A 25,464-nucleotide genomic window follows, 5' to 3' on the forward strand; every position below is an offset into this window, starting at 1 on the left:
TAAAACTGTCAGACCAGGAACTTCTTTAAAAACCTGCTGCGTTCATGTTCTTCACGAGGAACTGAAACTTCCCCAGACTCTAATATTTTATAAACACAGCAAAGTTTCCACTAACACCAACGTGTTTATACTGAAAACAGACTTCATCATCATCCTCATGGTCATTCTCACAGCCTGCAGGCTGATGATCTGGTGGCTCTGACTTTGTTTCCATGATAAATAATGTAATGATGGTGTCTCGTGTCCATCCGGCTGCCAATATTTGATCTGACTGAACAAACAGGATGTGATCCGACACAAGTCATGAAGGCAAAAGACCACGAGGAGGTGATTCAACTACAGAGAAACGAAGACTAAACACAAACCTCCTGCGACAGACTTCATCAACAAAGCCTCTGAGCTCTGCTCCTCCAGGGACCACCTGTAGGACACAGAGGGGGGAGAGGCCTGGAGAGGTCGGGGTCCGGGTTAAAACAGCTTCGTCGTCATGGTTACAATGAGGTTAGGTTTTCAGATGAAACAGGAAACATGACCGCTGTGAGATAGAGTTTAAAATAAACAACAGACAACAAACAGGAAGTCAAACATGGTGTCGGGTTGTTGTTTGAGTCTTTTTTAAATTTGATGGAGCACATGAGAGTCAGACCTTTCTTTTCTTCTCACCATCATCATCTAGTTTCATATTTGTGAAACTAGTCATTATGGAAGATTGTAAATAGAGGTGGTGACTGTGAGGGAGGGAAATGTGACTCGGTACTTTCCATGATGTGGAACCACAGACACAAAGGCAGCATTCAGACATGAAGAGCAGCTGCCCTCACAACAGATGCTGCTCGTGTGTCAGTTCAGTGTGATAAACCAGACTCACACCTGAACTGACTCTAACAGTTCACACTCACAGGGATACAACTGTTTCTGCAGCTGTAAGTTAAACAGCAACAGCTCTGCTCTGTTCAGGCTGCTTCCTGACTGACTCAGTGGGTGGGGGAGGTGCAGCTTCACACCACAGCTCCTCCACCCTGTTCAAACATGTTGCTTTGTTAAATCTCAGGGACAGGCCCAGACTCATATCATTGACATTTGAGTGACATGTTTACAGTTGGAGCATGTGGTCCTCCAGGTTTAGAGACCATCATCTTGATGGTGTTTGTTCAGCAGGACGTTGGTGCAGAGTCAACAGAAAGCTGAACCTGAGCCTGGTTTATAACCGGTTTTATATCAGTCAGACGGTCTGTGCACTGTTGTCAGGGCAGTCTGTTAAATCAGCCCTGAACTCTGAACTCTGAACCCTGTCCTGATTCAGACACTTCAGACTTAGAGGAGAATAAAACTGCAGCAGAGTTTCTGCATCTGTAAGTTAAAGGGGAACAGCTCTGCTCTGTGTTCAGACCACTTCCTGACTCAGTGAAGTGCAGCTTCAAACCACAGCTGCTCAGCCTGTACATGATCAGCCATGTTGTTTTAATCAGGAACAGACCCAGGCTCAGTTACACAGTTACAGAGTCAGTTTATCTTCAGGTTCACGGACTGAAACGTTGAATATTTATCAGCAGGTTTACGACCTGTTTGACGTCAGACCCTGAGGCTGAACTATGAGCTGCCTGTTTTCAAAAGGTGCCACAGAGATTAACTCTGGAGATAATGACTATAATCAGATCCTCTGTGCCAGGCAACGGCTCAGGTGTGTTGTGGTTTCTCTGGGACCGGTTCAGCAGGGTTCAGGTGAGATCATGTTTCTGCAGGTAAACAGCTTTTAGATTCACTTCTACAGAAAAGAAACCAACATGAATCCACAGGTAAAAATATAAAACATTTTATTCTGTGATAAAGGAAGTGAGTTAATCAGCGCTCAGAGATCCCACCAGTGTACAATGATTTAAAAACCAAATAATGAACTAAATACAGACAAAGCTACATATATAAAAATAAAGCTTCTCAGTATAAACAGCATCAGTCTTAATCATCATCATCATCAAATTTATGTTTTTTCTTTGTAATGTTTTGTGTATTTCTTGTTTATCTCAGTTTCATCAGCTCTTTTTTGAACATATTTGAAATGTCTCAGTCCTGTTAGATACTAAGCTGAACTTTCTTGATGATAAAGTTTAATTTAAACTGTTTTTTAATAACTTAAAAACCAAACATCATCTTTTTTAAATTTTCATTCATTTTAGTTTTTGAATTTCAACTTTTGTAAATTTCTCTGTTCACTTCCTGTGTGTTTTATTATTTTAACAGTTTTACTCACTGACTTCCTGTTTAGTGACTGAGCATCTGGAACCAAGTGGTTTCACTACAGATGAGTTTAGATGAGTTCACAGCTCAAAGCAACAAATGTAAAAGGAAAGTGATGCTGTTCACCAAAGCAAAGTCAAGAGGTTTTTAAAGATTCAAGAGTTAATTTTTAAAATCCCCATCTTTGTTCAGTCTGCACTGCACCTTAGCTTAAGGGCCACAGCATCCTCTGAGCTACAAACCCCTCCACTGCCATTCAAGGAAGAGGTCATTACATGAACACACCACCTTCAGTCAAGACCTTCACCTGCTGTCTGTCTGAGCAGCAGACAAACCAGCATCTCCTGTCAAACCTCTGACGAACACGACTCTCACATCTGAAGTTCAGCTCCAAAACAAACTGGATGATGAATCCAGTTAAGAAACACTGAGCAGGAAACATTTCACCAACACTTTTATTGGCTGTAACACAGAGTTCATGGTCACAGGTGAGAGCCACCTGAGGGAATTTTTCTTCATGTGTCTTCTTATATTTCATGAAGATACATGAAGCTGCAAAAGCTGCAAACCAGCAGGAATCACAGCAGTAACTGAAAAAAGAGCTGCCGTGTCACTGCCCTAAATGAATCGCTCTTAGTCTGGCTCATCACCTGGGACCAGTTTGCCATGGGAGACCCTACCAGGAGCTGAGAGCTCCAGACAACACAGCTCCCAGGATCCTCTGAGCTCACAAACCCTCCACCACGGTAAGGTGGCAATTCAAGGAGGGGAATTAGTGACATGTCTGATGCAGACTGGTGGACCAGATCTCACCTGTGACCATGAATTTTGTGTAACAGCTAAGAAAGCTATTGGTTTCCTGCTCAGTGTTTCTTCAATGGATTCGTCATCCAGTTTGTTCTGAAGCTGAACTTTTGATCTGGACTGAGACACTGGTGTGTCTGCTGCTGACACAGACAGATGGTGAAGACCTTTAGATGGAAGTGATGTGTTCATGCAGGCCATCTGCCACTCCCTGCTTAAATTTCATTCCAGCTGTAGTTCGCATTTTTCCTCAGGAGAAGCCTGGAGGGGAGGGTTCTTCTTCATGTGCATTTTAGATTTCACGAGGATCCCAGAAATAAAACCACAAACAGCAAAAACTGACAAACCAGCTACCAATCCACCAAATTCTCTGCTCTTTCCATCTGTGTTCCCTCCATCTTTCTTTCCTTCATCCATGCCTCCTCCCTCCTTGCCTCCTCTCTCCTCGTTTCCTCCTTCCTCTCTGTGTCCAGCTGTGTGACCTGCAGAGAGAAGCAGGTGTGAGGTATCAGCTGTCAGGTAGGTGATGATGAAGAACAGAACAGAATCCAGTTCCTCTTCAAACTCCTGTCAGACAGGATCTACTGCTCTTTGATCACATGACTCAGACCAGCTGTTTTCTACAAAGTCTCATCAACAACATCTGGAGGAAACACAAACATCTGCTCTGTGATGGTTCACTCTCACATCAGCAACCAGGAAGCAGCTGCACCAAGACTCACCTGAGTCTGGACTCTACTGACTCACCTGTCTGAACATTCAGGTTGATGATGCTGATTGGCTCAGTGTTCAAATTAGCTCTCTTCCTCCTGCTCCCTGTTCCAAAGACTCGACACTCGTATCTTCCTGTATCATTTATTGTCACATTCTTCAGAATCACAGACACGTCTCCGTCCTTCATGTCTCTGTCCTCCAGCTCCACTCGGTTCTTAAAAGATGGATTCTGTTCGTCTGGAACAGGCTTCCTTCCCCGGTACAAAAACACGTATTCTGGGTCCAGATCAGGTCTGTTCCACTCTACAACTATGATCTTTGAGTCTCTGGGAGCTCGACATGGCAGAGGGACATTGTCTTCAGGGTTAGCTGTGATGTTCTCTGAGACTGAAGGAGAGAGAAAAAAGTGAATGAGGGACCATCAAAAAACAAATCTTGGTCTCATCAACTGAGCCACACACATGTATGTACATACATGCACACAGACACACAGATTCCTTCACTGTAATTGAGACTCCATTTCAAACTATATTCTCAATGTAAACCCAAACAGAAGGTGGTGATTATGGAGATATATCATCAGCAACGTAGTTAAGCTTCAGCTCTTCCAGAGGCCAGTAATCCTACTGCACCATCTTCAGACATGTTGTTGTCTAGTTGTCTTTATTCCAGCACTTAGACATTTGACTCTTCAGAGCACTTCAGTGACTGTGGTTACTAAAGACACAGTCAACTATTGAATCAGTTATTCCCTTGATGAACTAAATGTATGTTGTCAGCCTCAGTAATATTTCCTAGTGTCTTTTATCCAGTCAGAAAGTAGCACATATGTCTGCTGCGCTGGTGCATGCTGGGAAAGGCTTTTTTCCCTCCACGCCCAACAGGAAACAATCAACTGTGGTCAGGTTATAACAAGTTTGTGTTGACATGAATGTAGAAATGCTCTAATAACACCTCAGGGTGACCGCCAGACACTCAGTTATATAGAATATGTACAATATGTAGGATTGTTTTACACACAAACACACAAACGCACACACACACACATATATATATATATATATATATATATATATATATATATATATATATATCCCTTTAGTTTCAGATTTTCTTTCCTCTGTAGAGTTTTTTCACTTTAATCTTTTTATGCGCTTTCGTAATTTCTCAGATTCTCTGATGTCAGCTTCCATTTCTCTTTTCATTTTGTGCATTTTGCGGCGCAACTTCTCTCTTCGCCATGTTAAGTTGCTGCTTGCTACTGTCTGAGGTGACGAGGAGTCTCTGTACTATAATACATTATACATTATTGTAATACATCCATGGCTGCTGTGCATCGAAACTGACAATATTTCTAATAATAATATTTCCTGTACCAGGGTTAAGAATGTGAGGAGGGTTAGTTTGATGTATGAGTCAGGTGTGAAATTCAAGATTTCCTCTGTAGCCCTTCTCCTCTCCCTGTGTTTTCTCTGATTCAAATCAAAGGAAAGTAATACACTCAGACACAAAAATATACATGAATATACACGACCATGTGTATATATGTGTATATATATGTATATATACACACACACACACATATATATACATATACACACATATATATGTATATATATATTTCTCCCTCAGTCCCTTTTGAATCCAAAATCCACCTCAGGGTTTTCCGGTTGTTAGTTCAGTTCAGTCCTCTGTATACAGGCTGTGTGCTAAATATACAGTGTATACACGCAGCTCACCTTCGGCGGCAGACACAAGGAGACAAGCTGAGACCAGGGTCCAGAGCCTGGCAGCGGTGGTAGAAGCCATCTCTCCCTGAAGCTGGTGAATCTCCAGACTCCGCCTTACCTCTGCGACTGCAGCTGGGACGACACTGTGACTGAGAAACAGGTCCGTGTGACTGAGTCTGAGAGGTGGAGCAGGACAGAGGCTGTGTGGGTGTGGGTGGAGTTAAAACCAGTTGAACTGTAAAACAAAGGTTAGAGTCTGTTCAGATTCAATTTCTCCACCAGAACAACAAACGCATCATTTAAAATCAGCCACCACATTAAAGAGTCAGTATTATAGTTTTCAATCACTTCTCTCTGCTCCTCAGTCTGACTGTTAAAGGTCAGGTCACATGAACACATCCAGACGCATAACGAGCACTGGGACATTTCACTGATAATTTGAATTTACAAATGACATAAGCAACATTTATTTATCTGTCAGTAACTTTTTCTGTAAGTTAGAGCAGAAAGATGAAGCCTGACAGAATCTCTGAAGATTTATTAAAGGTTATGCACATTAGATATACAGTATGTTTCCCTTATTGCTGATCCAACTGATGGTCAGTGTTCACTTAATCACCTGACTTTGATTTAGTTTTAGTCAAATTTGAGTTTGAATCAGTAAAAACATTTTATTCATTCGTGTAATTTGAGTTTCGTTTTTGTTTTGTGCCCTCTCTGCAGTCAGTACATCAGCTCATTTCCAGGAAATCACGTTGTTTCACAGGAAGTGTCTGTTTACACCAACAGATGTCAGCAAAGAGCTGCTCTGCCCGAGCACCACACTTCCTCATCCAGGGTTCAAGGTCAGCTCCATCTGAAAACAGGTAACTCTTTACTCTCAGAACCCTCAGTGTGGAGAACTATGGCCTTTATTTACAGTTTTCAGCATAAGCCAAGATTCCATTGCATGAAGAGAATGGTACTTTTTACTGCATACATTGTGCTACCTTACAGTAAAGGTCTCAGGAGTAAATCTGAAATGCTGCAATATGCTGCAGTAATTTTAATAAAGCAATATAACTGCATATACTTATAACCATCATATATAGAAATACATCAGTACTGGTCAAGTCCTCTGCAGGGAAATGATCTCTCTGCAGCCTGACCCACCCTGACACTGCTCTGTAGATACATCCAGAATATATACACACAAACTGGTTGTAGCTTCACCTGTCCCCTTCCTCACCTGGAGCACGTCTTATACAGGTCATGGAGGAATGAATTGAGGTACTCAGTCTTATATGTCCAAGTTAGTTTATACTTTTTTAAAAAATGTCTTTTTAGATGTAGCAGAATGTAGAAAATATCAGTCTATTTATTGTGTTGTGGGTCAGCAGTTGTTAATAATAAATGCATGAATAGCTTTGTACATGGTCTGCTGTCCTCAGGGTTGTTTGAGGAAAAGAGTTTGCTGCAGTGGTGTGAGTTTTAGTCTTCCAGAACACAGTGAGCCTACTGACACAGAGCAGGTCGGAGGCAATAGACTGACCAGGAGTGAAGGGCAGGGGGGCAGTTATACAGTTGAGCAAATGGGGGTGGTCACCTGTATGTAAATACAGTTGTTACAGGCATTGTGCTCATGATTACAATGGATCAAAAGATAGTGGCAAATGATAGTTGAGGAAATTAACAAGACTAGACAAGGGGGGCACAGTCCCCACTACACAATGTCTATTTTCCTCCTCAAGAGACAAAAGGAACAACAATATCATTTGACTGACAGTACTGTTTGTAATTGTTTCATGTCTCTTTCAGTCTGGAGGAACACAGTGGAGGAGAAAGAGCATGAGGCTGAGGGACTGAGTTCAGACCCAGCATCAGTGATTCAGGGGTCAGGGGTAGTTAGTGGAGGTCGGTGAGGAGCAGAGTGATGTGACCTTTGACACTGAAGGGCTGCTGCTTCTAGTTCTTCTGAGCAGAGAGTCACGGCCAGGAGACGGATGCAACAAGGTCAGAGCTGATGATCCATCATGACACCAGGTTTCTGACGACCTGGGTTGGGGTCAGAGGTGAACAGGAGAGTTTAATATTGATATTGCTGTTGCAACTGTGACAGGGATCGTCAAACACAGTAGAAAGTCAGTTCACATGACTGAAGCCCATCATGAGCCCTAGACTGAACACCCTGCAGGCTCAGACCTGAGAGCTGAACCCTTCTGACCCCCTCGTGACCATACAGGAACATGTCCCCGTTTCTGGTGGCCTGTCCCTGGAAATGTCCCCGTTTTTAACTGTTAATTAGAGATGGACCTCTAATATTTATCTCCCAGAGATTTGCACTGATCGGAGACTCAAAACCACAGCACAAATATCAGTTCACTATGGAACACGTCTTTTAGTTTCCAATTACTAGATGAGTCCATCTATTGGCAACCCTATCAATACAGCCCACCTTCATCACAGTTTATTACAGTACAAGTTACCATGGTGAAAACACATGAAACCAGGACTGTCCCCCTTTTATATCCTGTTTGTGGACTTCAGCTCTGCCTTCAACACCATCATCCCGGCTCTGCTGCAGGACAAGCTCTCCCAGCTGAGCGTGCCTGACTCCACCTGCAGGTGGATCACCGTCTTCCTGTCTGACAGGAGGCAGCACGTGAAGCTAGGAAAGCATGTGTCTGACTCCCAGACCATCAGCACTGGATCCCCGTAAGGCTGCGTTCTTTCTCCTCTGCTCTTCTCCCTGTACACCAACACCTGCACCTCCAGCCATCAGTCTGTCAAGCTCCTGAAGTTTGCAGACGACACCACTCTCATTGGACTCATCTCTGATGGCGATGAGTCTGCCTACAGGTGGGAGACTGAGCGTCTGGTGACCTGGTGCAGGCAGAACAACCTAGAGCTAAACGCTCTGAAGACAGTGGAAATGATAGTGGACTTCAGGAAGAGCCCAGCCCCACCCACCCCCATCACCCTGTGCGACTCCCCCGTGGCTACCGTGGAGCATTTCCGCTTCTTGGGTACCACCATCACACAGGATCTCAAATGGGAGCTAAACATCAGCTCCCTCATCAAGAAAGCTCAGCAGAGGATGTATTTCCTGAGGCAGTTGAAGAAGTTGCCAAGGACTATGATGGTGAACTTCTACACCTCCATCATTGAGTCCATCCTCACCTCCTCCATCACCATCTGGTACGCTGCTGCCACTGAGAAGGACAATAACAGACTGCAGCGTATCATCCACTCTGCAGAGAAGGTGATTGGCTGCAATCTTCCATCCCTCCAGGACCTGTACGCCTCAAGGACTCTGAGGCGTGCAGGGAAGATTGTAGCTGACTCCTCCCACCCTGGACACAAACTCTTTGTGACACTCCCCTCTGGCAGGAGGCTGCGGTCCTTCAGGATCAAAACCTCTCACCACAAAAACAGCTTTTTCCCGTCTGCTATCAGCCTTATCAACAAGGCTAGAGAGCCCCACTATCACTGATCCCCCCTGATCCTCAATTGCACCAATCAACAGAAAAAATTCCTTGTATGTGAAAACATACTTGGCAATAAAACTGATTCTGATTCTGACTCTGATGTCATAGATAAAAACATTGGATATATTGACCTAATTGGAAATGTCCCTGGTTTTCATTTCAGGAATCTGGTCACCTTATCATTGATCCAGTCCCTCCTGTGTTTATCATCCATTCTCATTACAGTGGTTCACTCATATTTAAGGGTAGACGATGAAAAATAAAGGAAAATGCCACAGATTTACTTTGGAATGCAGCTTTCACAGATACTGTGGGTTGGTATTTCCTCTGTGCTTTCGACAGACGCTCCCTGATGATCTCTTCACTGCTGTGCAGCATTGATTTTATTCTGAACCAGACATCTCCCTCTGCTGGTCATATAAACCAGCCTGATGTGAATCTGTTGCAGTGATCACAGGTTGATCTGCAGCACGGAGCAAATGATAAAACAGAGTAAACTCATCCACCTCCATCAGCCGGTCCACAGAAAACAACAGCTACAGGGAGGAAACAAGCTGCCAGTGACTCAAGTTACATTTCTTTTGTAATTAACTTTTTTATTGATTTCAAAATACATAGATCCTTCCACAAATTACAAAAACCAAGGGATCCTAGGATACAATACCATTACTGGACAAAGTCTGATCTCAGTGGTGATACAAAGTCGACCCAATTTTTCCAGAAATCCTTAAATTTATCAGGTTCTAATCTGACTGAAAAAGTGAACCTTTCCATCATATGAATATGCATTACTTTAACCCGATCTTCCATCTTAGGGGCCTCTGTCCTTAGCCACTTCCTGGTAATGGCTTTCCTACTAGCAACCAACATGATCCTATATTTGTCTCCTGAATTTCTAATTCTTTCATTAGGTTTAATAGAGGGGGACTCAAGTTAAATTTCAATACATTTTAGTTTTAATTTTCTAATAAATATGAAATATTTTAATTCATTTCAAGATTCAATCGAAGAATCCGGATCTGTGTTGGCTGTCGGATGCTGATATGCTGTTGGCTGATGTTGAGACTTTTGCCTTCCAGTTCATGGTGTCCTGTAAGCCTGTACATACATACACTCATCGACGTCAGAGGAAACGCAGAGAGAGTTAAGTGCAGAACCAGAGCAAATGTGTCCATCACCCGCAGAGAGGGAGCTCAGACCTGAGGCCGTCCCTGTCCCAGCTTCGGAAAATAGAGACTCAGAGACTCAGAGACCTGGAAATCAGAGCCTGTTGAGACCATGGATGTATTATCAGACCTTATAATACATCCATGGTTGAGACCGGGCTTCATCACGACTTCCTGGGTCCAGTTGCGCACATGGGGCCGCGACGTTCAACGTCTGACGTCACGCCTCGGACTCCAGAACGCCTGTGTATAAAGTGTAAAATCCTGTGGTAAAATCACACTGGAACACCCTGCTCAGACCTGGTACTAACACCCGTCCTGAGTGACCCGATCACCAGTGTTCAGCTCTAAGTTCAGGTGTGAACTCACCCAGGACACATTCAGGACGCGTTTGAGATCCGGTCTCTCAGACTACATTCATGGTCATGCTCATTCATGTGGCGACATTCTCTTTTTCCACAGAACTTGAATGTGTCCTGGCCTCACTGAAGGACCGCCTCCTCTACTGACGTCCTCTGACACTGTCTGATCAGTTCCACCACAGCCTTATTTATTATAAGTTATAATAAACCGAAAATATTTTACTAGTTATTTCTAATGGATAAAACCTGATTTCACTGTAGAGCTGTGCAGCGCATTGATTCACCGAACCCCTCTATACCTCTCTCTCTGTCTGTCTGTCTGTCTGTCTGTCTGTCTGTCTGTCTCTCTCTCTCTCTCTCTCTCTCTCTCTCTCTCTCTCTCTCTCTCTCTCTCTCTCTCTCTCTCTCTCTCTCTCTCTCTCTCTCTCTCTCTCACACACACACACACACACACACACACGCACTAGGCTGTGAAGCAGCACTGCTGGAGCCGTTCTCCCAGTTTGGGGGTCACAGCCCCCAGTTCTCCAATTACCACTGGTACCAGTGTTGTCTTTACTCTCCACGTCTTTTCTAGCTCCTCTTTCAGCCATTGGTATTTCTGGAGCTTCTTGTGTTCCTTCTTGATGTTGCTGTCTCTTGGGATGGCTACATCTATCACCACTGCCTCCTCCTGTAGTTTGTCGACCAACACGATGTCTGGTTGGTCAGCCTGGATCAGTCTGGATCTGGAAGTCCCACAGGATCTAAGCTCGGTCATTTTCAACCACCTTAGGAGGTGTCTTCCATACTGACATTACATTCCATTACATTCCATACTCAGTACAGATGTTTTATATATATATATATATATATATATATATATATATATATACATATACATATGTGTGTGTGTATTTAAAAAAAAAAATCTTTAAAAATGTTAGGATGTTGAAAAACTACTTTCATTGTATTTATTTTTTCTCACTGTGATAAGACATCAGTTACATGTTTCCCCTGTTTTCAGTTCAGTCGTTATCATTAAAATAAAAAGATTTCTCAAAGAGCTTTAAAGGAGACAGAGGCATCACAGGTGTTTGTTGTCATATTAATGGGAGCTTGTGTATCTTTTATAAAGCTCTGTCTTTAGTAGTAGGAGAGAAAACCACACATGAGAGGAAGAGGGCGGGCTCTGCACAGTGTCAGTAACGCAACATGTAGAAGCAGATCACAGACCACTGAGCAGGACGATGAAGGAGACGTCTCTACAATGTCTGATCTGTAAGTAAAGAACCTGTTTGACACAATAACTGATGGAGGAGATGAGACAGGGAAACCTGCTCAGGCTGGATTCAGGTCAACAACAAGCTTCAGGTCTAAAGAGGAACCTCAGGCATCTCAGTGAGGAAAATGTAACTATGATTATATAACAGTAAAGTGGACACACTCTTCTTTACACCGGTGAAGTGGAGGAAGAAGCAATGGATAACAGTCACAACATCAATGTTAATGTTCTGTGCAGGTTTTTTTAAACAAAAACAGAAAAGGTAAAATAATTTAAGAAAAATGTTTGACACACAGTTTGACACTGACGGTCACAGAGAACGCCTTGATCTTACAGTGTGAGCTAACTGTTATTAAATACAACAATTTCAATAACTGATTTATTATTTAAGTCTTTTTTTCTCTTTCTTTTTTAACAAAAATACAACAAAAACAAATCTTGTAGCAGCTTCTCAAATCTAAAGATTTACTAGTTTCCCAGTTTTCAATGTGTCTAAAGGCAGCAGTCTTGCAGTCAGACATGTTAACATGGGGATCAGGGAATAATGATCAGGTTCATACCCTGAACAATCAATTGATGATTAAAACAATAACTGTCAGACATATTGATATTGAAGAAGTGCTAATTACTTCACACATAAAAATGGAATAAAGCACAACTTTATAAGAAATCCCAATATAAACTAAATATGTAAAAAAAAAAATACCAAAACAATCATGGTCTTAGAAATAGGTTCTGAAACAAAGTTCCTGCAAGTGCTACAGATTTATAACAAATTTGTGATCAATCAAATTATGTAGATCCAAATGATGTGGAGTACACCTGGGCTTAAAAAGGGGCTTTGTAGTAAATATGAAAATACAACATCTATCAGAAACTAAAGGATTGTTGCTGCCACAACAGTACAGAGGATCACTGTCTAAAGCCAGAGCAAGCCTGCAAAGAGACTGGATTAGATTAGAGGAGGGCCGATGCCCTAAGTCAAGTCAGTGTTTATTTATATGGTGCAAAATCACAACAGAAGTTATCTCAAGGGTCAGGCTCAGGCTAGACCGTTCCCCATCCATCAATTATCTATACTGCTTATTCTTCCTGCTGGACGAGGGTGGGGTACACCCTGGACAGGACATCAGTCTGTCACAGCGCTGACACATCTAGTTCTAGTTCATACTGGCTGTGGCAGTTTGTGAGACTAAATATGATTCTTCTTAATTCTTCTGAATAATGGAACATCTGTTTTCTGGGCTCTGCACATATGGGTTTGTCAGTGTTTTAGTAGAATTGTTTTCTGTGTTAAAATCAGACCAACCTGAGTGTCCTGTGTCTGCAGGTCTGACCTCACTGCTGTGCTGCTCCACAAACTCAGGTCAGTGAACTTCTTCTTCTACAGTTTAAACCTGATGAACTGTTGTTTTAGTTTCTCCTTTGTGTGGATGATTCATTACAGCTCGTCTGACTGTGAGTACCAGCAGCTCTCAGCTGTTTAAAGGAGACTCTGTGTCTCTGAGCTGTGAGGAGGACGACAGCTCTGCTGGATGGACACTGAGGAGGAACACAACCAAAAGACAGAGGACTCAGTGTGGAGCTGATGGAGCTGACTGGGGAGAAGCAGCTGGTTCCTCCTGTATCATCAGCTACACCCTCCCATTGGACAGTGGAGTTTACTGGTGTGAGTCCAGAGAGGGAGCAACCAGTAGCAGCATCAGCATCAGTGTCTCTGGTAAGATCAGACTGTGGAGTTAGTGTTGATGAAGCTGTGTGTAAATGGATGAAATGCTGTAGTTTGTCTCTGTGTTGAGGTGGACCAGTGATCCTGCAGAGTCCTGTCCTCCCTGTGATGGAGGGACATGATGTCACTCTGCACTGTAAAACAAAGACCACTCCCTCCAACCTCCCAGCTGCTTTCTATAAAGATGGCTCCCTCATCAGGACTGAGCCTGCAGGTCACATGACCATCCACCATGTTTCCAGGTCTGATGAAGGCCTCTACAGGTGTAACATCAGGGGTCATGGAGAGTCTCCCCCCAGCTGGATCTCTGTCACAGGTCAGGAGGTCAAAGGTCACTCTTCAGCTGAGTTGATGACCACAGAGAGGATTTTAATTATTTCTGTTTATTGCTGTTCATTCATTCCAGAGACACCCACCACCACAGCTCCTCCATCGCCCTCCATCACTACACCTGTTATCTTTGTTTCCGCATCTGTCTGTGGTCTGGTTCTCCTGGTTCTCCTGGTTCTCCTGGTTCTGCTGGTCAGACGATGTGTCCGGAGGAAACCTGAAGGTGAGACACAGACTCCTGGATTTTACACTTTGATTCAAATAGTTATAAATGATTCTACAGTTGGTTATGACTGTATTTCATCTGTTTCTGTCGAGGAGCTCGTTAATATTTACACATTTATTTTACATTAGTTTTAATCTCTGTCAGTTTTATTAAATTAAAGGTCAATCACATGATTCATGTTGTAAATTTTATTGTTGTTCATTTTGGATTTTTCCAGCTCATGAACAAGTCAGAGAGGATGACATCACAGATGACATCACATATACTGACGTCAAAATATTACGTCAGCAGCAACAGCCAATCAGACGGAGCAGAGGTAGAACTTTTTATGTGTGTGTGTGCACATGTATTTCTATTGTTGTGAGGATGGCGCTTCACTGCTACAGATGACTGTTTGAAGGTTCAGGTTAGAATCAGGTTTAGTTTAGGGAGGTCCTCACAAGTACAGAAACATGTGTGTGTGTGTGTGTGTGTGTGTGTGTGTGTGAGAACCTGAAGTGATTTTCAGGAAGAGTCTGAGCTGCTGAACTGACTCAGTACAAACTACTGCAGATGTCTCAGTTATTGTTATTATTTCTATTTTTTTAAGTTGATGAAATAAAATGTAATGATGCTTCAACATTTGAAGAATCTGCAGACGTCAGATTTATTTCTCTTCACCTCAAAAATCAACTTCATTTGTAATTTGGCCAAACTTTTACAACAGTCTGACGTTAACAATACACTGATTTGAATTAGTTTTAACGATGAACCGTGATCACACTCAGTCTCCTTCAGTCCAGGAGGTTTCACTCTGTGGTGTAGTCAGTGTTGGTGAAGACTGTGAGCTGTGCTCGGTGTGTTGGACTGTCTGTTTTGTTCCCTGCGGTGAAGCTAACAGCTCTGTGGTCGTCCAGTTTCCTGTTTCTGATAAAAACACCAGAGCTGAACGTGGACCTGCACGTTTCACTGCAGACACAACTAACTCTAACCCTTTATAACGGTACAGATGTGTATCTCTGCACACATTCATACTAAATATAGAAACTGTTTTACTGATTAATGTGATTAATAATGACATGAAGTGAATTTACTTCAGTATTAAAACTGTTTCACTTCAACTTATTCTTTTACATTTTCTGTTTATGTGACACAAACTTTTCACTTTCTGTGTGTCTCAGTTTTTACATTAAAAAATAATTGTGTAGTTTGTGCGACACCCCGACAGAAGATGAAGATGTTGACGTGTTTTGTTGTCATCTAGTTTTCTAGTTCATATACCCCCCCCCCCCCCCCCCCCCCCCACATGTGAGGTGTCTGTTCAGTTTTCAACAGTGTTAAGTAAAAAATGTCAAAATGTAAAATTAAACTTTAGAACGTGTAGTTGTGTATTTCTCCACCTCTGTCTTCAGCCATATTCTGATGTCGGCAGCAACAGTTTATCAATTTTTCTTAATGTCTGATTTGTTTTCTATAAGAATAAGTTATTATGAATAATATGTTTTATTATTGATTGAATATCCTGAACAGTATTTCTTTAATGGTTAATACATCAGTAGTAACAGTAGCTTTACTAACAACACTGGAATCAGCTGTAATAATAATAATAATAATAATAATAATGATAATGTTATTATTATTATTACTTTATTACATTATTATTACATTCTTCTTATTATTATTATTACATTTTATTTGTGAAGGGAATAAAACATTCAGAAACATAAACAATAATTATTTTTATTTTTTCTTTATTCATATATTTATGTTTATTCTTTATATGTATGTGTGTGTGTGTGTGTATATACACATGATACATATATTGGTTGTAGTATATGTAGTAATGTAGTAATGTAACTTGTGTATTTCCTCTTCCAGAGGCGGATCCAGCTGCAGTTTACTCAGCAGTGAGAACAGACGACGTCAGTTATGGACAAATATTCATCAAAGACACCAAATCAAAGACCAGAGGTACAGCTGCTCTTCTCTGTCTCCATCATGGACAACACCAGAACAACAGTCTGCAGCCATGAGGCGCTTTGAGCTACATGCTAACATTGTGCTAACATGCTCACAGTGACATTAGCTGATAAGCAGTAAACACAGACTGATGAGAGACTCAGTGGTTTTCTTTAGACAAATTAAAATGTGACCTGATAAAAATCACCGACTGGAGGGAGAAGTACTCATATACAGGATCAGGGTACTTCTTCAGTAAATGTACTCAAACATTATGTAAAAGTACTTTGTTAGAAGTAAAAGTCCTGCATCCAAAAGTAAAATGACAGAAGTTTCACCATCAAAATGAAAATAAAACAAATCAAAAGTAAAAAACATGTTTCCCACAGTAGGTGGTGACCACATCTGGAGAGGATTCAGACAAACAAACTTTATTTAAACTTTATTCAAACAACACTTTAAAAACAGAAGAGACAAAGTGCTTTCTGAGCCGAGATCCCTCACCGGGTTCCCACCAGCATGAACAGGGACAGTCACCTGAAATCAAACACCTGTGAACCGTCTCTAGGTCCTTTTCACCCTGAATTCCGGCTGACAGGCAGAGCTTCCCTCCAACATCCCCTCAGACCAAAGAGCCTCAGCTGTGTTTTCTGATTCTCCACAGGAGCTGATCAGTTTGTAGTTTTTGTTGAACTCTGCATGTGAAACCACAGCAGCAGCTTCCTCTTGTTGATTCCACTGAGCTGTGGTCTGAAGCTGACGTTTCTGTGTTCTCTGCTGTGACTGATGTTTTCGTGTATACGGAGTGAAAATGTGTTTATCTGTTTTGTACTTTGTGGTGAATGTGTCCGGTTGGTTTAATAGAATTTAACAGCGTTGTGGTCGTCCAGCTTCTCCTTTCTGATGAAGACGCAGCAGCTACAGTTGTTCTCTGGTCATTCACAGCAGAGGTGTTAGGAAGGAAAAGCCTGACACGTATGAAGTCCCACGCTGTCCTCATTAACAGGTCGTCTTTGTCAAACCCGCTGGCCTCTCACGCTGCATGAAAAATAATCAAATATTTCCACAGCAGTTGTGTCACCACAGATACTCGGATCTCTTAGACCTGTATGAAGGGAACTGGACCTGTTTGAGGTTCTTCAAGACGTTTCACCTCGTACCTGAAAGGCTTCTTCAGTTCTAACTGACTTGTTGACCCACATCACTTTTTTTTTTATCACTCCTCTTCATAGTCATGTTTACACCAGCTTGCACATGCCCGGTGTCCAGGAATGGTCATGTGTTCCAGAGTGCTGGTATGGACACGGATCATTTTCAGTTTTAAACACTGTTTTGAAATGAATACATTGTCGTGTGGGTGGAGCCTAGGATCACTACTGAGCACGAGTGTCCTTGTCCTACATCTGAAGGACCCGACTCACGTGGTGGCCTGGAGGGTCAAAGACTAGAAGCCTTTCAGGTGAACATGTTTCAGAGCCTCAGGTGCAGCTGCCTTCAGGGATGTGACCTGTACTTTGTTTTGCAGACAGAGAAGCAGCTGCCGTCTACGCAGCAGTGAGAACAGACGTCGTCAGTTACGGACAAATCGTCATCAGAGCGAACAGGACCAGAGGTAAAGCACCTTCCCTCTGCTTCCAGTCTTCACGCTGAGCTAAGCTAACCACATCCTGACCCACTACTTAGCCATATTTAACACACATTTTGCTTTGAGCTGAAACAACCAGACAATTGATCAAATAGTTGATCAGCAGATAACTGTTTTGATAAGTGATTAATGATTTAAGTCATTTTTCAATCATAAATTTCCAATGTTCACAGGCTCCACAGCGTTTCCTGTCTGTCACTTTACACTGAATCTCTTTGGGTGTCGACATTTTTCAGCCAGATACGTTAACTAACATCATGATAATCTGGTCAGCATTTTGTTTTCTGAGACCTGCTCACTGTTGTAGTTCAGTGGTATCATGATGTTAACCTCCTGGACAGTGCTGGTGAGACTGAGTCTCTTATTATCTGAACTCTGTGTTTTTATGTAGAGTTACCACCTGAGCCAGAGGTCGTCTACTCCTCACTGAGGTCAACCTCCACACCTTCGCTCCGTTCCCACCACCAACGCCCTCCTGACGGCCTGTAGCTGCTCACCACAGCCTCTCACACCAGAGTACATTCATTTCTTTATCATTTTTATATTAATTTATGCAGCAACAGAGAGTCAAACAAGTCAAATTTAGAGGATTTTTATGTATTTTATAAGTTTGTTTTTCTGTGAAAATGTTGTGAAATGAAAAACTAAAACTAATGGAGAGTCTAGTTGCACCTGAAAATAGTGAAAATAGTCACATGGTAGCTATTCAGCTATTTACACCCATATGGAACGTCCATTGGCTCCCTCAGAGCCTCTTTTTTGCACCGTTAGAAAACAACATACAGAACAGTGCAAATTATTATTATTATTATTAATAAAAGTTATTGTTGTTATGTTTTCAGTCACAGTTTGGTTTGGTTTAGGCACTAAAACTACATCATGTTTTGGATTAATTTGACCCTTTCATGACATTAAACATGTATTGGACATCCTCTCTGCCAGAACCTCTCCCATGTGGCTCAATGAAGTGGTCTATGAGAACCTAAAAACTGGGTGTAAATAGCCACGTTGGCTCTTCACCCTGGGCGCAAATAGCATCTCCATTAAAGAAATAGTTAAAATACGTATTTAAGTTGTTCATAGTGTTTCAGTGTTTCAGATACCAACACGCTCCTTGTTTTGTTGTGCTTTCATTTAAACATTTATATTTAACTAACTACAGTGAACTTCCAGCTGTCTTCTGGTTAATATTGTCATTAACTGTCCTGGTATTTATATTTCTTTATGTTTGGACCCTGGTCTTGTCACTGCAGCACTGATCTGGTTCCTCTGCAGGATCAATGAACTTTGGTACCATGCCTGTTCTTCTTGTTCTGTGGTTCTGTGGGTTTCACAAAGTTTGTCTGATGGAAAATTTGACTTGTCTCATTTTTGTTGTGGCTAACCCATCAACTCCTCTTCAGTGCAGATAACAAAGAACAAACGTATAAAAACCGCAACCGCAGACTATAAACAGCCTGAGCACCTTTCAGAGGCGCGAAACGCTGCACAGTTCAGGCTTCAGAACAAAGAGTGTGTGTTTGAAGAGTTTTGATTCTTTTATCATTAAAACATTTAGAAAATCAAAAATGGTTCCTCGTACACCTGTATCTACCTGAATGTTGATTAAATATGTATCTGACTCACTGAAATCAAAGCTGCAGCTCCTGAACCTCTCACACCTTATTTTTTAACAAGTTTCTTGTTCCAAATACTGAAGCTCCTGATTCAAAACCATTGATCAACATAACTTATTGATCTGATATCAAGGGAAGTTTAACTGGAGAATGAGGAAACAGAGAGGAGGTCTCACTCTGCTCTCTTATTGACCTGCAGAAACACTCAGTCCACTCTGACTGTAGTGGTGTTACAGAGTGACGCTTCTTCCTTCACAAATGATCCCTCCCCAGGTTCGACTCAAACAACAGGTAAATAACTGAGCTCATCACACGCAGAGCTGTTTGTCATCTGCATAAAAGTGATAAATTGGATGGAAATGACAAATTAAAATCCCAGTGATAACATATACATAGAAAATAAAATTAACTGTTGATGCTTAAAGCAGCTATAAATAATATTTCACAATATGAATGTATGAAATGACAATATGAAAACAGTGTGACAGCGTTAAACAAGGTGTTGCTGCTAGTGTTGAACCTACAGTGACATAGAGCCTTATAAGTGAAGGGCATCACTACAGCTTCAGTGCAGAAGGCGATGATACCGTATATCAATGTTGTGTTGCTTCTTTGCTGCCCCCAAATGGTCAGGAAAAGAACTGAACTCAGATACACCTCACCTCAGGTCGTCCTCTGCAGGTTTGGCTCACGTTACCCCGACAGTGACCTCTACTCCATGGCTGTTGCAACCCTCGGCTGATCTACAGGACGGAGGAGTAACATAAAACTAGATGAGGTCACTTTGTTCACATTTTCAACCTTTTATTGGCAGAATTTGAAGCATAATTTCAGGATCAGCCAGTGGTGTTACGGAGTGATGTTTCTTCCTTCACAAATGATCACTCCCCACTTTAGACGCAGACCGGCAGGTTGGTTAAATAACCATGATCATCACACGTCACAGACATGTAGAGCTGTTTGTCATCTGCATAAAAGTGATAAGTTGTATTGAAACGACAAATTAAAATCCCAGTGAGAACATAGAAACTAAGACAAACTATTGATGCTTAAAGCAGCTATAACCAATATTCTACAACATGAATATATGAACCTGCAGTGAATGTGCGGCTCTTTATTACATTTTACATATACTCATCTGTCAGATACTTTTATCCAAAGCAACTTACAAGTGAGGGACATCAGTAAAGCTTCAGTGCAGTATGAGACTTTGGTGTAAACACTGGCACTGATGATAGATCCGTGTTGTGTTCGCTGCTTCTTTGCTGCCCCCAAGTGGTCAAAAAAGTAATTGACCTTAGACACAGTTTACCTCAGGTTGTCCTTTACCTGCAGCTTTGGCTCACATCTCAGCAGGATAAATTACCATGACAAGGACCTCTGCTTCATGTTTCATGCTGTTGCAACCCTAAGGTTGTCCGGAGAACAGCGGAGTAACATGAAGTTCACTTTGTTTTCAATCTTTTATTGGCAGGATTTGAAGCATAATTTCAGGATGAGCCCAGACTAAAATAACAATCAAAACAACCTGCTTGTACAGTGTTACAGAGTGATGCTTCTTCCCTCACAAATGATCTTTGGTCAAGTGTAGACAAAAACCAAAAGATTGGTTAAATAAGATCATTCACACAAGTTGAGCTCTTTGTCATCGGTATAAAAGTGATAAGCAGTATTGAAAGAGAGGGAACACTGGGCTTAGATTCATGACATGACACAAACACCACAGCACATGGACCATGTTGACCTGTCACTGCTGGAGCTGATGATGTGTGTTGTGTTCTCTGCGTCTTTGCTGCCTCCAAGAACTGAATTCAGACACAGCTTAGCTCTGGTTTCCCTCCATCCGCAGGCTTGGCTCAGATTTCAGCAGGATGATGGTAACTTCTGCTTCATGGCTGTTCTGACCCCGAGCTGGTCCAGCAGAGGGAGTAACATAAAACTAGATCAAGTCATTTTCTTCAAGTTTTCAATCTTTTATTAGCAGGACATGAGGGAGATTCAGAGGCAGCTCAGGCCAGAGAGAAAAGTCACAATTCTAAACTTTCCAGCAACATAATTTGATATATTCACACACAAATGTGCTGCTATAACAAATATTGACGTACACCAGCCGTGCTTTTGTGAAATGGAACAAGTCTTCACAAGATACTCATGTAAGGTGTTGAATGGAAATGATAAAAATTAAACACCATTAAACCAGACTCTGTATTTTTTCTCTCTTCACTGGCTGCTGAAGTCGCCTTTAATAAATAAATAAATACATTCATAAATAAATAAATGTTGTAAATGCATCCATGGTGTAAACAGTGTAAACATATAGACTATAGGTCTGACTATACTCTTCTCTGGACCTTTGTTTGTTCTACTCCAACCCCCTCCCCCCAAAAGTTCTCCTGTCCTCTCAGTTATGATCTGTACCCTTGAAATAGTCCAAACTCCAGCGTTGGTCATATTTACATTATTACAGAAAGTCCCATTTGCTGAAAACAACTCCAACAACAACGCCCGTCGTTCAAGTCATTCCTCCGACCTCTGCAGGTTGTGTCAACACAGTTTCTCTGCCGGGCCAAGGCCGTTGTCAGTGGAGATTTGTCCTGTTTGATGGTCTCCAGTTGTTTTATCTCTCCATGTTTTTCAACACTGTCAAATCCGCTGTTGTGCAGAGAAACTGTAACTGTTCTCAGAAAACTCGGCACCTTTCAAGGTATTTGTTGGTATGGAAGTAGTTTCCTGTCTCACTGTTTCCTTCTTTACTTTTCCTCCATCTTCTGTTCCTTTGTCACAGTCTGGACATGTTGCACACATGCCTCTGCGTAGTGTTGATCTACAGTTTTATATCCCCAGTCTCCACCAGTAAAGTGAGCGGTGACCACCAGGTAGTTGTCGTTGCTCACAGACGTCCAATAATCACCTGTAGAAGTAACATACTGAGCTTCTTGTTGTCATTCAAGGTCTCAGTTCTCAGTGGTTCTCCTGGAGGGTAAATGATGAGAAGAAGCAACTCAACCGACTTCTTTCAACCTCTTGTCTTTGACTGTGTCAACAGGGCGACGGTTGTTAACTTTCCAGTTAGCAAACAAAAGCTTCTCTTACTTTATCAGTTGTTAGTTTGGAAATGACCAACCTCCACACTGTAGTGAAGTAGTGTAGTGTCCGCTGATAAACTGAAGATGAATTACTTCGGTGATTATTAAACTCAGTTTGTGTTACTTTCATTTTCTCATGTATGATGTAACACTAGCCACAGGAAGTAGCAGGAGAGAAGGAAAGTCATTTTTTTCTTTTATCACATTCAAGAATTTGCTCATAAATTTTCCCAGTCCTAATGAATGTATTGATTAAGAGAGGCTAATACAGCAGAACCAGAGGGCAGAGTATCAGACATGTTCTTCGCCCTCCCCCCAACCCTGTTGGGAGGGTGTCCCCTCTGTTAAATCAGGGGCTAAAGTGGCCATTTCAGTCTGCAACACACTGTGCCTTCTAGCTCTACATCTGTTGATTACAACGTAAGAAGTTCCTGTAAGAAAAATCAAAATAAAAACAGCAGCCACAGAATAAACTGTCAGATTTTCCTCCAGCCGCAGGAATGCAGCGATTTGTCCAAACCAGGTGTCGTCATGAGGGTCATCTGCAGAGAAGAAAGCAGGTGTGGGCCGTCAGATCAGCTGTTAGCAGGATTACAGACAGACACCTGGAAGAGTTTGTTATTATTATTACCATTAATCTTCAAACTCATGAATTTGTTGTCCTGTCTGGGTCTGGAGCCTGAACATGAAACAACATCAGTGCAGATGTTGTCCAGGTGAAGCTCACAGTGCTGATCAAGGATCTGCTGCCATCTACTGGTGACACTGGGTAAAACATCAGAGCCCTTTCCTCCATCATTAGAAACCAGCGGGTGGAGCTGAATGAACTCACCTGAGTCTTTAATGTTCAGGTTGATGATGCACCTGAGCTCGGAGTGGGCCCTTCTCTTGCGCCCTGAGCTGCTCACTGAAACGTGGCCCTCGTATCTTCCGGTGTCGTTGATGCTGACGTTCCTCAGGATCACAGTCACGTCTCCGTCCTTCATCTCTGGGTCTCTCAGCTCCACTCGGTCCACAAAAGACGGATGCTGGTAGGATGTCTTGATGACTTTGTCTCGATAGAACAAGACAAAACCGTCTGACTTCAGGTCGGGTCTGACCCACTTCAGCACCTCGATGGGAGCTTGTGTGGGAACCACACAGTGCAGAGTGACGTTCTCTCCAGGTTTTCCATTGACGTCTTGTGGATCTAAACAAGAACAGAAAAAAGTTTTGTTTTTGTCAGTTCATTCACTGTTGTCAGAGGAGATCTGGATTTCAGACTGACAAAAAGGCCGGATACAGATACACCAGTTTCAGTCCAGTTTGAATCAGCTGTTTCGTTCATGCTCAGCATCAGTGGATCATCCAGCTGACAGTCAACATCCATCCATCATATTCTTGTTATTCTGAGGTTTTGTATTTTATTATCTTTACTCTTTGTTGTTGCTGTGAAGCTGCAGAAGTATCATTCACTGCTGCAGATAGCAACTATTTTCATTATCAAATTAATAACTTATAAATAATTAATAACTGGGAGATGCATCCGTCAGATCAAGTGTCATCGGTAGAAGAAAGACAACTCATAAAGATCATTTTTAGATCGTCTACACAGTAAAGTAGGAGGATCAGTCCAGGTGTTTGACTGTGACTGCGCTCTGTTTAAACTGTCTACACAGTTTTATCAATCACTAATCAATGCTGACGATGAAGAGAGTCTCTAAATCCTGTAACAGATCCACACTGACGTCACATCTGCACCGGTACAATAGAAAATACTGGAAAGACAAAGGAATCTTTGTGATCTGGGTCCGACAGTGTGGGTTGATACTGAATCAGTTCACATGTCAGGTTCACGAGTCTATACATCTCACCTGCTGCTCAGAAGTTTCACTTTGGTTCTGGTTTAGTTTCGTTTTGCTGAGGGAAACACCCCAACTGTCCTGACTGTCTGCCAACATTAACGTGCCCCCCCTCCCTGGAGCAGAGGGAGTGCAGGGACACGGGGGTTGCTCACTGACCCTTTATACCTGATAAGATAAGATAAGATAAGATAAGATAAGATAAGATAAGATAAGATAAGATAAGATAAGATAAGATCGCCTTCATTAGTCCCACAGTGGGACTTCTCTGCACATGTACATGATGTACACCTGTAACTGTGGAAACATGTGGAGCTGTCCATGGTGCTGAAGAACCACAGGGATTTATAACTGCTCCTCTCAAACCTTTGATATTCTCCAAACTGTTCACTGTAAATACTCAGTTATTGACGACACTGTAGCTCATAGACTCTGTGATCGTGATCAAGTCACATTGTCATGGAGGATTTAACATCAGAGCATCAAACAAACCATCAGTCTGTCTACACACCTCAGTCTGCCAAAGAAAACTCCACCACTGTGAACCTCACTGCACATCTGCTCCAGAGCTGATTCTGGGTCTGGACCCGGACACAGGCCTATCACCTACAAATTACTGAGAATTATTACATCTTGATGGAGCTTTACTAATTCAATGGTTAGTAACTAGTCTAACTAATGACACACACACACACACACACACATACCTTCAGAGGCATAAGCTTGGGAAAACGTCAGCAGTATATATAAGGGAAAATCTAAAAGATGAGGCTTCGCAGCAGAGAAGCTGCAGAGAGCAGAAAACATCATCTCAGTCTCAGTCACACCCAGTGTGAGAGATCGAGGTCTGTTGCTGCTGCTGCTGATGATGCTGCTGCTGCTGCTGCTCTGTGGAGTCTGCCTGTGAGGGGGAGCTGTATCCTGGCTCTGGTCATAGCACATCATATGATTTCCTGGAAATCAGGTTGTTTCACAGACAATGTGTGTTTTAAACCACCAGGTGTCAGCAAAGAGCCTCAGGGATTCAGATCCATCAGACCAGGCCACATTGTTCCAGTCTTCAACTCGAGGTGCCACTCACATCATCACTGTTGTTAATATTCAGAGTACAGTCTGTTAACTCTGATCCAGCAGGCCTCCACCTCATCGCACTATTCACTACATAGTGTTTGATGTTTCAAGAGAAAACAGTCACATGACTGGAGCCAAATACATGGTGACAGCTGTTGTGCCCCCCCCCCCCCCCCCCCCCCCCCATTCACTCATATATGAATATGTGTGATCCTATCATAGCACTGTATTTTGTGTAAC

At 42.2% G+C, this 25,464-nt stretch overlaps 3 protein-coding genes across 7 annotated transcripts in view; 1 reads left to right on the forward strand and 2 right to left on the reverse strand.

The window, feature by feature from the left end:
• Window positions 1–18,443, forward strand: part of LOC139606853 (low affinity immunoglobulin gamma Fc region receptor II-like) — a 28,211-nt gene extending 9,768 nt beyond the window's left edge. Inside the window, exons 6-9 of the mRNA XM_071459243.1 lie at window positions 14,245–14,343; window positions 15,885–15,977; window positions 17,491–17,577; window positions 18,002–18,443. Coding sequence (XP_071315344.1) covers window positions 14,245–14,343; window positions 15,885–15,977; window positions 17,491–17,577; window positions 18,002–18,099 — 377 coding nt within the window. The 3' untranslated portion in view covers window positions 18,100–18,443. The remainder of the gene's footprint in view (window positions 1–14,244; window positions 14,344–15,884; window positions 15,978–17,490; window positions 17,578–18,001) is intronic.
• Window positions 1–25,464, reverse strand: part of LOC139606859 (V-set and immunoglobulin domain-containing protein 8-like) — a 65,685-nt gene that overhangs the window by 14,076 nt on the left and 26,145 nt on the right. For 2 of the 4 annotated variants that reach the window (XM_071459255.1, XM_071459254.1), the window contains exon 4: window positions 1,798–3,521. The exons of 1 other annotated variant lie outside the window; for it this stretch is intronic. In XM_071459255.1, the coding sequence (XP_071315356.1) occupies window positions 3,262–3,521 (260 nt within the window). In that variant the 3' untranslated portion in view covers window positions 1,798–3,261. Of the gene's footprint in view, window positions 1–1,797; window positions 3,522–25,464 lie in introns of those variants that run through there. One more of the 4 variants, XR_011684706.1, reaches the window with a different exon arrangement.
• Window positions 20,894–25,311, reverse strand: LOC139606857 (uncharacterized). Of its 2 annotated transcripts, none has more exons than XM_071459248.1 (3): window positions 24,861–25,311; window positions 22,944–23,501; window positions 20,894–22,854 (listed from the first exon to the last, which is right to left on the reverse strand). In XM_071459248.1, the coding sequence occupies exons 1-3, from the start codon at window positions 25,096–25,098 to the stop codon at window positions 22,604–22,606; spliced, it is 1,047 nt and encodes a 348-aa protein (XP_071315349.1). In that variant the 5' UTR covers window positions 25,099–25,311; the 3' UTR covers window positions 20,894–22,603. The 2 variants fall into 2 exon arrangements, with proteins under 2 accessions (XP_071315349.1, XP_071315350.1); XM_071459249.1 differs by having other exon boundaries at window positions 23,145–23,501; window positions 24,861–25,310.

Source organism: Trachinotus anak, unplaced genomic scaffold (assembly GCF_046630095.1).
Source record: "Trachinotus anak isolate AG129_WGS33_773 ecotype Australia unplaced genomic scaffold, CSIRO_AGI_Tana_v1 ptg000023l, whole genome shotgun sequence".
NCBI classification, from domain to species: Eukaryota; Metazoa; Chordata; class Actinopteri; order Carangiformes; family Carangidae; genus Trachinotus; species Trachinotus anak.

Coding starts and splice junctions, on each gene's coding strand:
- LOC139606857 (XM_071459248.1), bottom strand. CDS start 25,098: ATGATGTGCTATGACCAGAGCCAGGATACAGCTCCCCCTCACAGGCAG. Junction 23,502..24,860: donor CCAAGCTTATGCCTCTGAAG/GTATGTGTGTGT, acceptor GTTCTTGTTTAG/ATCCACAAGACGTCAATGGA. Junction 22,855..22,943: donor CATGAGTTTGAAGATTAATG/GTAATAATAATA, acceptor TCTTCTCTGCAG/ATGACCCTCATGACGACACC.